Raw genomic sequence first — 12,215 nt, forward strand, 5'->3', positions numbered from 1 at the left:
AGCACTTTAATGGATTTTTGTATATGATATATGTGCCCTCACATCTGCATTGTATATTGCAATCGCGATTTGTATTTACTATCAATTTGCAGCGTATGACCGATTTGGTGCCAGAGTCGACAATAATGAGAGATTGAAGCTTGAAAAGAATTGATTTTTACGTCGAATCGGTTTATCGTTTTATTTCATTGTGGGGTTCTTTGAAGACTCAGTATGTTTGGAGAAATATATAGTTTTTGCTATTTTTCAAGGCCGAACAAAGAACTATGTCAATACTCTTTTCAACAAGTGTTAAGAAAAATGTTTTGCATGCGATGTGTACAGTAGTCATCTTTTAACTTGTGTTTAAAATTAGTAATTACCAACCACTTACTTTACAACACAAACAAAAATGTGTATCAACTGATTGAAAAGAAATTTTCTTTCGTAAAGTCGCCGTGTCCTTATCCCTTGTTCTTATGGTCAGATTGGTAAGCATGTGGGATCTCAGAGATATCTCTAATGTTTAGGAAATGATAGTTTATTTTGCGTAGGATTAAAATAATATTGTGAGATACGACAAACTTTCTTAACGTTTTTGTAATAATCCAAATAAGATACGGAACTTTTACTTAGGAATAGGCGGCATCACTCCTTACTACTGGTAAGATAAACAAAATTAAGATGTCCTTCACTGAGGAGTGTAGTACAGGTTATGTTGACTACAGTGTTGTATTTCGGAATAACAGTAAATTAGTTTTAAACATTTTTGGTACATTGCTAATTTTCTGACTGGTGAAAAAAGTGTGTGACAACATTTGTGTTCGCTTTATTAGTTATCTATTTTACGTTGCGTTGTTAACTAGTAAATGTATAGTAACAAATAATTGTTGGTTGAACAGATTCGAACCCCGGTTAGGCTTGATAATTTTCATACGCCTCAAAAGTCTTTACTTCTGATGATGATTACTACTTCTAATTTAGACTTACTAAAGCTAAAGTAATTTTTATTAACATAATTGTATGAATAACAGTTTATTAATTATGGTTTATTTGCCTTTTTTTATTCCCAGCCACATTAGCTTGTTAAAACTATTAATTTTCATTCTGTAATTAAATTATCATGATCGGAAATTCAATAACAATGACGTTATAATTCTGTGATATACATGTGAAATTTCAATACAAACCACATAAACCATACTTTTATTCTTTTATCAACTAAGATTCCATACAATTAATACATATACAAGAACAAATTATAATAGATATACGAGAAATACAATATTATCCAACAAGACTTATCATGCATAATCTTCAGTTTATATAGAATTTGTAAAAAAATATTAAGAATAGTTACCCATCTGTGACTTAATTTTATCATCCCTTTGTGGGATTCTTTTGTAGTTCTTGCTTTTTGGCCAGTTATGAACTGTGCTTTTGTTAAAAAAATAAAATAAAAAGAAACCAGTACGTACTATATATTCTACCATGCTAAATTTTTTCTAAAGATTATAGTAACATAAAATATTTTCAGTTATGTAACACCCTAACCCACCGGGTTGGTCTAGTGGTTAACGCATCTTCCCAAATCAGCTGATTTGGAAGTCGAAAGTTACAGCGTTCAAGTCCTAGTAAAGCCAGATATTTTTACATGGATTTGAATACTAGATCGTGGATACCGGTGTTCTTTGGTGGTTGGGTTTCAATTAACCACACATCTCAGGAATGGTCGAACTGAGAATGTACAAGACTAACACTTCATTTACACTCATACATATCATCCTCATTCATCCTCTGAAGATTTATCTAAACGGTAGTTACCGGAGGCTAAACAGGAAAAAGAAGAAGAAGTTATATAACACCCAATTTTAGGTTTTCTGTTATAGTAATTTATTATGTTATTGTATCTGTTAAACAATAATAAATGCAGGATCCTTTTTAATTATTTTTTGTCTCCTTTTTGACATATTTATTTTACATTTGGTAATCTGTTAAGGTTACTGTCTACAAAGTGATAAAGCCCAATATTTTATTATTTCATGAATAGGTAAAGAGACTCATGAATATGTTTTTAATTCTAATAGTGTTGAGTTTCTTATGAGTAATGAGTCTGATTTCATTATTACTGGTAAGATGCCTTAAAATCGAGTTTCCATGAACAATTGAGTGATGTGTAGCAGGTATGCCTACATTAGTAAATAAATTATACATAAGTAATATAATGTATCAGTAAATATAATTTTTTCTGTTGTAAAGCCACTTTCTGTTTCACTGTAAATAAGTTTATATACAAGTTTCCGGAGATGTAGTATTCTTTCAAAGTTCCCCTAGAAATCTTTTTATAAATACTTACCATAATTTACCAAATAGTACAGCAATACTTGCCCTTGATTATTGGGTGATAGTGTACAAAATATTTTAACCCCCCCTGAAAGAAATTCATTCCCCAGTTTGGTTGTAAGTAACACTTTCAGTCACATTTAAACTAAAAATGTGAATATTTTTATCATATTTCTTGAATAACTGGGAGTAGGTATTAAATGTTTTACAACCTCTGAAATCAGAAGTCTTATCAATGAATGCTGTTTGTCAAAAGTACATATTATAAAAATACTAGTGACCTTTGAATCATTGTTAACCGTTTTGTACAATAATGTAGTTTTCAGTCAGCCAAAGTTAAATTTATGATTAGACGCCAGTCATGATTTTAAAATAACATACTTTGAGTGGTTTTTTTTTACTGTTAGTAGTTATTATATAAACAGCCATATACAATTAGGATAAATAAATTTTGCAGAATTTCCTCATGTGTAGTATATCACAAAATTTTTTTGCGTTTCTTTTCTTTAATATTTTAGTGTGAATATCAGCAGTGAAAATAATGCAAAACTATTAACTTTCATTAGAGAAAACCCAAATCTATTTTAATTTAAAAAACCTGTGGTACAACTGAAATAGAAGTAGTGTGTATAACAATAAAAAGCAAATCTAATAATAAAATTATTTTCACATGTACTTCAGATTATGTGTAAAGAAGGGAAGCCATTTTAATTTCTACATTAAAATAATTATAGCAAGATATAACTTATTAAATTAATTTTTTCTATTTTATTTCAGTTGAAAAATGAATGGGACTTTAAGAGAAAATAGTGAAAAAAATGATGGTGATGATGAAATTGGAAATATAGAATTTATAGAACCAAGTATTAATGTTTATGATTTTCAAGAAGCAATAACAGAAACATTAACAGTAAAATATCAGGTATTAAAAATGAATAACAGTGCTTTAATATGGATCGGCTCAAATAATAGTCCAAAATTTTCAGATTTATCATTAGCTATGAAGTCACCTTATGATACCTTACCGTTGACTTCAAAAATATTAGGACATTCAAGTGATTCACCGTCATTAAATCTTGCTAATAAATTAACAAAGAAATTAAATAAACCGGTTTATATCAGTTTTAATATTCCATGTGATAGAATATTACTGACAGATATTGAGAAAAGGTTATTGATAGAAATAAAAAATAATCCGCAGGTGTTTTAATAAGAATTTCAGTTAATATCATTTGTTTATTTTCAGTGTATTGTTTTCAATATTTTATTTAAATAAATAAAAATGATTTTTATGGTTATACATTTAGAAAACTTGTTTGTTTTTTGTTTTTAACTCAAGTATTGAATTGCAATTTCAAATGAATTTGTAGTTGCGTAGATGCATATACATATTATTATTATTATAATAAGTCTAGAACTTCCCAATGGAAGACGTTAAGCATTCATGATTCATATTTCTTTCGTTTGGCATTCTTCTTTTGCCTCCAAAATTCTTTCAGAAAAGGCCTTCTTCTGTTCTTCAGACCATTTCAGATGTTGTTGTTTAGGCTTCAGCGCTTCTAGTTTAACTTCCCATCTATCTATTTTGTTTCTGTCTATGATCTCTTCCAGCGTAATTCCGGCATGTTCTAAATCTTTTCGTGTTTCTGCAAGCTAGGGGATTGCAACTTTTAGTGATGTTAAGTATACGATTATTCTTTTTGTCAGTTGGTTTTCCAGCAGCCTGCAAAGGTGTCTGAAGAATTTAATTCGTCTTTTCCTTATGTTAGTTTCAATGTTAGGGTATATTTCATTCGGTTGTAATCTGTATCCTTCTTCAGTTTGTCTCGGTCCCAATATTTTCCTTATAATCTTCCTTTCCTATTTCTTTATTTCTTCTATTTCGGTTTTCCTATTTTAGGTCAGTGTTTCACTGGCATATAATGCTGTGGGTTTAATAACTGTGTTGTAATGCTGGATTTTCATTTGATGTAAGAGGGATTTCTTGTTGTAGAGATTTTGTACTAACCTAGAGCTTTCTTGACCTTCTGCAGACGGTCCAATTGACGTGGTTTCTCAGAGCTGTTCGGTGTAATAAATTCTCCAAGGTATTTAAAGCGAGGGACTTTACTTATTACTCCATATTTTGTGTTTAAATTTGGGATTTCTATTCTGGAACAGGTAATACTGTTTTTTCAAACGAAAGTTGTAGTCCCACTTTTTTGCACATTTTTTGAGTGTTTCTATTTGTTTTATCACAGTCTGTTCATCTTCCACAAGGATTGCCAAATTGTCTGCAAATCCCAGGTAAGGGATAATTAAATTTAATTTCATAAATCCCAATGAGTTTCCAGTATTTTTGTTGTTTGAGTGTATCTTTCTACTCTTTCATCACTGTCCAATGTGATGTTAAACAGCAGGGGATAGAGTCTAGAGTCCATCCCCTTGTCACACTCCCATCTTAATTTCAAAAGGTTCTGAGATTTCACCCATAAATTTTATTTTAGATATAGTTCCAGTTAATGTTTTGTTCTGTTAATCTTCAAGTTTTCTGATCTAGTCCTTTCTCTTCTAGAATTTTGAAAAGAGATTGTCTGTCTATGGAGTCGTAGGCTTTTTTGAAATCTACAAATGTGCAGATCATGGGTTTGCTTCTGTTGTTTTTAATTTTGATTATCGTTTTCAGGCTTAAGATCTGTTCTGGGCATGACCTGTTAGGTCTAAAGCCTGCTTGATATTCAAATAGGTATGGTTCCTGCTGTTCTTGTGCTCTAGTTAAGAGGCCGGATGATAAGATTTTGTATGCGACCGGTAAAAAGGAAATTCCTCTGTAGTTGTTTACGTCTCTCCTGTCGCACTTCTTGTATAATGAGTGAATTAAAGCGGTTTTCCAGTCTTCCGGGATCTTTTCTGTCTGCCAGATGTCTTGAATAATTTTTGTGATTTCCTTTAGAGAATTGGGTCCTAAATTCTTCAGGAGTTCGGCTATTATTCCATCTTCTCCCGGGGCCTTATTATGTTTGAGTTTTCGATGTTTTTTATGGGATAAAATTTTATTGAGTTGGGGCAAGGGAATCTTTTTCTGTGACTCTCGGAAATCTTTCTTTCAGTTCGGTGCAGTTTAACAGTTTCTCAAAATGTTCTGCGAGTTCCCAACAATTTTCTTACTACTATTTATTTACTATCCATTTATAATTAGTTTCTGATCTGACTTCACAGTCGTTTATTGCAGCATTTAAAAGATTTATATCACATAGGGGTGTTCCCACTCAAGTCTTTAATAATAACAGTTCCAATTTCCATTCTGCCAAAAATATACTTTATTATAACCTGGTCATTTATTCCTCCCTCTTCACCCCATTTTGGTGGTTTATGGAAAAGTGCAATCAAAAGTGTTCAATTTCATGTGTTGTGTAACTGGACAAACGATCCTTAATTTTGAGGAATTATATACAGTTTTAATACAGATTGAAGCTTGTCTCAATTCCCGTCCTATCTTCATTATTTCAACAGATCATAGAGACCCAGAACCTCTACCTCCAGGACACTTTTTCACAGGATATCCACTCACTTCTTTGCCTGAACCCATTTACCAAAAAATTAAAATTAATCGCTTAGGCCGCTGACAATTACTCTAAAAATTTATACAATCTATCTGAAGACGATGGTCTAAAGACTATTTACAGCATTGCAATAAATGGCGTTTTCCTTCCTGTAATCTTTGTGTTGGAGATTTAGTATTAGTTACCAACCAAAATTCTTCATCCATGCATTGGAAACATGGAATTGTCACCCAGGTTTACCTGGGTTCTGACAACCTTCTAAGGGTTGTTAATTTACAGTTAATGGTCCATTAAGAAGACCTGTGTATAAGCTATGCCTATTACCAAAATCAATTGATTGATTTAAATAATATTTTTAAGAAATATTTTTTATTGATTTAATTATTTTCATACTATTGTTCTTGTAATTTACTTTGATTATATTATAATATGATGTTAATAAATATTGTTTTAATATTTATAACCTAATTTACATATTTGTATTAATTTAATTATGATTTCACTTTTATAATACATTATATGATTATGTATTGATTTATATATACATATTTAGGTGCAATAAGACACCAGTAATAATAGACTGATTTTGAGATTTAGGATTCCTAGATTTATTTATTATTTAAGATTAATGTGAATGTAATTCCAAACTGTTTTAGATTAAATTATTCAATTGTACTATTATTTATTTAGCAATATGCTGACGATTATTATTAATCAAAATGTATTTACAGGTTAAATTTATTATGAGCTTTTAATTAATTTATTATATGTTTATATGAGTACTATTAATTTTATATCTATGAATGTAATTACCATTTCAACTAATCATAAATGTTAACAATTTCATTGTATCATGTATGTACTTATTGTAATTGGAAAAATCATATGATTCATATTATTGTTTGTAATAGTTTCATTTACAATGTTAAACTAAAAGAAAAATCATATGATTTTTGGTGGGCAGTTATGATAAGACTGAGGTTTCATTTCATGTTCTTTAAATTTTATTAAAAGGTGCAATTTTAAATTTTATTAAAATGAGGAACTTTAAATTTTATTTAAAGAAGGACTTTTAAATTTTAAAAGTACTTCGGATGGCTGCACTCGGCTCCTTCTACACTAAAGTTTAAGGTTTACTTTACGCTGGCTCCCACTAGAATAGTCAGTCTAGTATCAGCCATCAGGGATTCAACATATATTTAACAGTCATGTATAATTAATTTTACATATATGAAGTATAAGTTTGAATATTATAATAAAAATAATTTTAGGTGTAATCAAAACAGACTTATTTATTTCAATGAACCAGCGAATAAAATAATACTTAAAAAAATTTCCACCTAACTGAGGTATTAAATCAAAGCTGCAAATTATTCAACAATTGTACTTCAAATTGTTTTTATTTTTCATTACATTTAACATTTGAACTTTTTTCTGAAAATTTGCTGATATATGGATTCATTTCTGTGTTGATTTGCAATATTAAAAAAATTTACATATTTAAATATTTATAAAAATTTGTTTTACATTATAAAACAATTTTGATATCTGTTTGGAATACTACACTATTACAAAGATACATAAGATCATTAAATTTTTACAGAGATGTGTGAGATGATAGCAAGGTCCCTTGTGTGCAAAGTTGTTAGTAACTAATTTAAATTTTATAATTTTTTTCTTGAATGAGCTTCAATATCTATATTTATAAGAAATTCTTCAATGTAATTGTATTTAATGAATATTGTTGTCGGATGAGTACAGTTAACTACTATCATTTGTACCTTCTATCACTTATATCATTTTCTGATACACTAAATATATCATTTCACTGTATAGAAAAGCTAAAATTCTTTTATATTTCAGCGACATAAGAGTTGTCTTTTGCATGTTGTTATTACCACCAAATACCATTGTTCAGGTACGTAAAGGAATTGGTTTTTTGATCCTTTCTCTTACACTGTGGACACTGTCCTTTTTAACAAAAAAAATATATTATCTTTATTTCCAAATATTCTACTAGAAATAACTATATGACAACAATATTTCTATTTAAATATTGTCCTCCACATTTCTCAGAGAAAGAACAAAATTCTCTTTCCCCTCCTTCACTTTACTCTCTTTTAAAATTTTTAATATTTTTCGTTGAAATATATTAAAATGGTATTTCATTAGAACCTCTGTGTTATGTCACTTCACATCTACCAATGTTCTTTTTGGTTTAGATTGTATATATGAAGTGTGACAAAGTTTGTGGAATCATTTTATTGTGAGCGTGATAGCGACAATGGGAGGTTGGCAGCCGTAGCACTGTGATCATTAACATTTCATTCAGTCAATTGTTTTCAGTTCTCTTGACAACATTGTATTGAGTGAAGCTCTGTTTTTGTGCATGTATGTTTTGTTATTGAGATGATGGAAATCAGTTTGAAGAGCAGCAAGTTGTGATGAAATTCCTTATGAAAGCGGGGAAAACAAACTTGGAAATTCTTGAGAAATGGTGAACCCTGTTTACAGAAATTGTCTTGTGAAAAGAAGTTTGTGCAAGTGGATGGTGAGGTTCAGAGAGAGGAGATCCTCAACAGAGGGTGATGAATATTCAGGGTGCCCTCTACTGTTCAAAATGGTGTTTCTGTGCAGAAAGTTGAACAAGCCATTAACTCAAATTGTCACCTCACAGCCAGAGACGTCATTGAGATTACTGAAATCAAATAAGAAGCTGTGCATTAATCAAATAAGAAGCTGTGTCTCATCCTCACACACAAACATTGGGGATGTCAAAGTGTTCTACAAAGATCAATCCAAAACCCTTGTCATGTGAAAAAAGGAAAATCATTTGTGTATTTGTCAAAGTTGGTTGGAGAATGTAGACATCTTTCAAAACGTGATTACAGAGATGAAACTTTGATTTACGAGTATGATTCTGATAAGAAGAATAAGAGCATGGAATGGATAAACCAGATTAGCCATAGATGAGAAAAGCCATGATGTCCGAATCAAAAAATCAAGGCAATGCTGATGGTTTATTTTGATTCAGAAAATGGAATTGTGCCCAAAAATGGGTTCCTCAGGGTCGGACAGTTAATTCTGCTTACTACCTGGAAGTAATGAAATGTCTGGATGAAAGAGTTTATAGAAAGAGACTCAATTTGTGACAACACCAGTTCTGGGTTCTTCACCACAACGCACCCTCTCACACAGCCATCATTCATTATAAAACAGTTTTAGCCTAAAGAGCCATTTCATTCCTTGTAACCCCCCCCCCCACACCACTAAAATTGGGACCCTGTGATTTTTTTATTTCTAAAGATTAAAGAAAAATTGAAAGGTCATCATTTTCAGACTCTGGAGGTCGTTTTCAGTGTCAGAAGTGCTGTCAAGGTTAACAAAATACCGCCACACCAATTTCATGAGTTCAATGGCTGGAAAAGGTGAATGGAGATGTGCATTACAGCTCACAGGGAGTACTTTGAAGGATGCAAGTGTAATCCATCAATGATAAAGTCATTTTTCAATAAATGATATTTACAGCATTAGTCTGTGAATTTTATTGTCATACTGCGCAATTAAATTGTATACTGCCAGCTTTCTTTTCTAATAAACTTGAGCTAAATAGGTAGTTTCTTTATCATGCCTTTGCTTCTCTAAAAGCTATTTAATTTTTCAAATATTCATTTGTTGTGGCTTACATTTTTTGTTTTTTTTTACTTTCACAAATGTTACGTAAACCCTTCTTAGAGTGAAAAAAACTTAAAATTAGTGTTAGATGCCTATACACTGATAAAATAGCTTAGTTCTATGTACTTTTTTCTAGGCAAAATGTTTGGTATAATTTATACATTTTTACTATTTTCAGATTTGAGTCTTAGATATTCCCCGTTCAAATTTTTTCTACAATAGTGGCTGTTGAAATGAGGAGGTAAATTATGTTGTTTAACAGGCTTTTTTGCTAATACTAAATCTGTTGTTGCATTGCGCTTTGCATCATCAGTCATCTGTAACCATATTTGTAGTAGTTTCTCTTTTCTTTTACAGTCAGTTTTTACCATTCAGTTTGAAATAGACAAAAGTGTTGAGAAAAAAATTTTGCCATACCCTTTTCTTTCTATTTTGCACTGTAAAGTAGTAATAATATGATACTTTCTTCTGAGCAGTTTTCTCTTGTTTTGTTTCATCCTCTTTGGTATAATTAGAAGAATTTTGCACAACACAAGAATTTGACCTTACTCTTGATCATTTTATTGGCCTCTTCTTGAATATTATTTATAATGTAGACTAGTATTTATAATACCAATGTTACAAATTTCTGTAAAGATCATATTCTTATATTATTTATCATCTTTAATAAATATTTATTAGAAAAATGTAAGAAAGTTATTACAGAAGAAAAAAGTTAAAAACTTTTGGGGCATAAAGTTCTGGAAAAAATCACTAAAAAATTAGGAGTGGGGCAAAGCTTTCACTGTTTGTGACCGGGAAAAGACTATAACCGAATTACAAAAATAGTTTTCTATAAAATGTGTGTCTTCTGGATTTTAAATGAGAAAAAATCAATAACTATAGTTCATAAAAGCCAATAAAGCCTTATTTGTGTAGTTTCTACAGTGAAGGGAAATTAGTTCCTTGATTTCTGGCATATTGCTTTAAGAAAAACCAACAAAAAATTTATAGAAAAGTTAGAAAATAACAGCTGAAGTTATCTACATAATCAAAGTTACGATTAATTAAAAAAAAAACAATTACCAAATTGACTTTATTTTCAATAAGCAGTCATCTTCAGTATACCTGCACACAGCAATTTTGGGTAATTATTATGTAAAAGCATTAGTTATTTATTTTAATAAATGTTTGTATAAAACTTTATTATTATTATTATTATGCTTTTACGGCCAACATGGGACTACTTAAGTCAATTTTAGTTGGATCTTTTCTGAGAAAGGCGTGTTATTTTACTCTTCCGAGCTGCCCAGTATTTCTTCATCCGTTCAGATCTTGCTTTCTTTTCTTCATCCGTTAACACCCTCTTCGTTGTATTTTGTTGTTTGTCTGTCTTTTGTTTAAATGTAATGCTTTTGTCTTTTAGCTTTGTAATTTTTCCAGTTTTATTCTGTAGGTCAGTCAGGGAAATTCCCAATTCTTTCATATCTTCTCTAATTTCTTTGATCCATCCTACTTCTAGCTTTTGGAACCAGAGCTTTTCAATGATATTTCTTGACGGTCTTGTTTCTGGTGTCCTTATGAGATGACCAAAGAAAGAGATTCTTTTTTTCCGCATAGTATCAGTAACGGGCTCTATTTCTCGATACACCACCTCATTTGGCACAATCCATCATTGGCCTTCTTTTTGGTGTTTTTTATTGATACACGTTCTGACAATTCGGTTTTTTTGAGTGATTTTGAAAAGGGTCTCGCTTCCGTAGGTGACTTCTGGCTGAACTACAGTTTTATAATGTTTAAGTTTTGTTTTAGCAGAAAGGCATTTTTTGTTATATGTTCACCAAGTTAATTTTTGGGATTTAATCATTTTATTTGTCCTGTTTTGCCATGTCACTTTTTCATTTAAATTATAAGTTATTATTTCCCCTAGATATTTAAATTGTTTTACTATTTTAATTTTCTGATTGTTTACCGTAATGTGCTCTATTACCATAGGATCTATGGCCATTAGTTTAGTTTTTTCGAAAGAGATATGAAGCCCTATCTTTTGTGCTAGGTTTTGAAGGCTCATGATTTGTGTTTTGGCTTCTTGAATATTATGTGCTAAAAGAGTGCGGTCATCTGCAAATCATAGGCAATTTAGTGTGATTTTCTTAGTACCAATTTTTATATTTTTGGGATTTATTTCATACCATTTTCTCATGAAAAATTCGAGGGCGCAGTTAAACAGGAGTGGTGAGAGGCCGTCTCCTTGCCTCAATCCAGTTTTTATGTAGAAGGGTTAAGAGTTTATCTCTCTGAATTTCACTCTGAACTGGGTATTGTTAATTTTATCATGTTTACGAGGTTAGGGTGAAGGCCCAGGTTTCTCAGAATATTCAGCATGGATGGTCGGTGTATACAATCATAGGCCCTTTTAAAGTCGACGAAGGTGATTATTAGTTGTTTTTTCCGTCTTTTATATAAGTCCATCATAAGTTTTAGGGACATTATTTGTTCCGGGCAACCTCTCCATGGCCTAAGTTCTGGAAGTTTTTCTTCGTTCCATATTTTCACGAGGCATAGATGTAGAGACGTTTTGACTGAATAAACTGATGAGTGTTTCCAGAGTTCTGGGAAAAGCTGGTCTTCTCCGCTTGCTTTGTAGTTTTTTATTTCATTTAAGGCTGCGAGAACTTCTTTAATTGTTGGCAGGTT

At 30.9% G+C, this 12,215-nt stretch overlaps 1 protein-coding gene across 2 annotated transcripts; it reads left to right on the forward strand.

The window, feature by feature from the left end:
* Positions 1 to 154: 154 nt before the first annotated feature.
* On the forward strand, positions 155 to 7,715 carry LOC142331062 (proteasome assembly chaperone 4). 2 transcript variants are annotated; one of them, XM_075376710.1, is made up of 2 exons: positions 155 to 470; positions 3,100 to 7,715. In XM_075376710.1, the coding sequence occupies exon 2, from the start codon at positions 3,107 to 3,109 to the stop codon at positions 3,530 to 3,532; it is 426 nt and encodes a 141-aa protein (XP_075232825.1). In that variant the 5' UTR covers positions 155 to 470; positions 3,100 to 3,106; the 3' UTR covers positions 3,533 to 7,715. The 2 variants fall into 2 exon arrangements, with proteins under 2 accessions (XP_075232825.1, XP_075232824.1); XM_075376709.1 differs by lacking the exon at positions 155 to 470 and adding an exon at positions 480 to 643 and having other exon boundaries at positions 3,100 to 7,710.
* Positions 7,716 to 12,215: the final 4,500 nt, after the last annotated feature.

Source organism: Lycorma delicatula, chromosome 10 (genome assembly GCF_047948215.1).
Source record: "Lycorma delicatula isolate Av1 chromosome 10, ASM4794821v1, whole genome shotgun sequence".
NCBI lineage: Eukaryota > Metazoa > Arthropoda > Insecta > Hemiptera > Fulgoridae > Lycorma > Lycorma delicatula.

Coding starts and splice junctions, on each gene's coding strand:
- LOC142331062 (XM_075376710.1), top strand. CDS start 3,107: ATGAATGGGACTTTAAGAGAAAATAGTGAAAAAAATGATGGTGATGAT.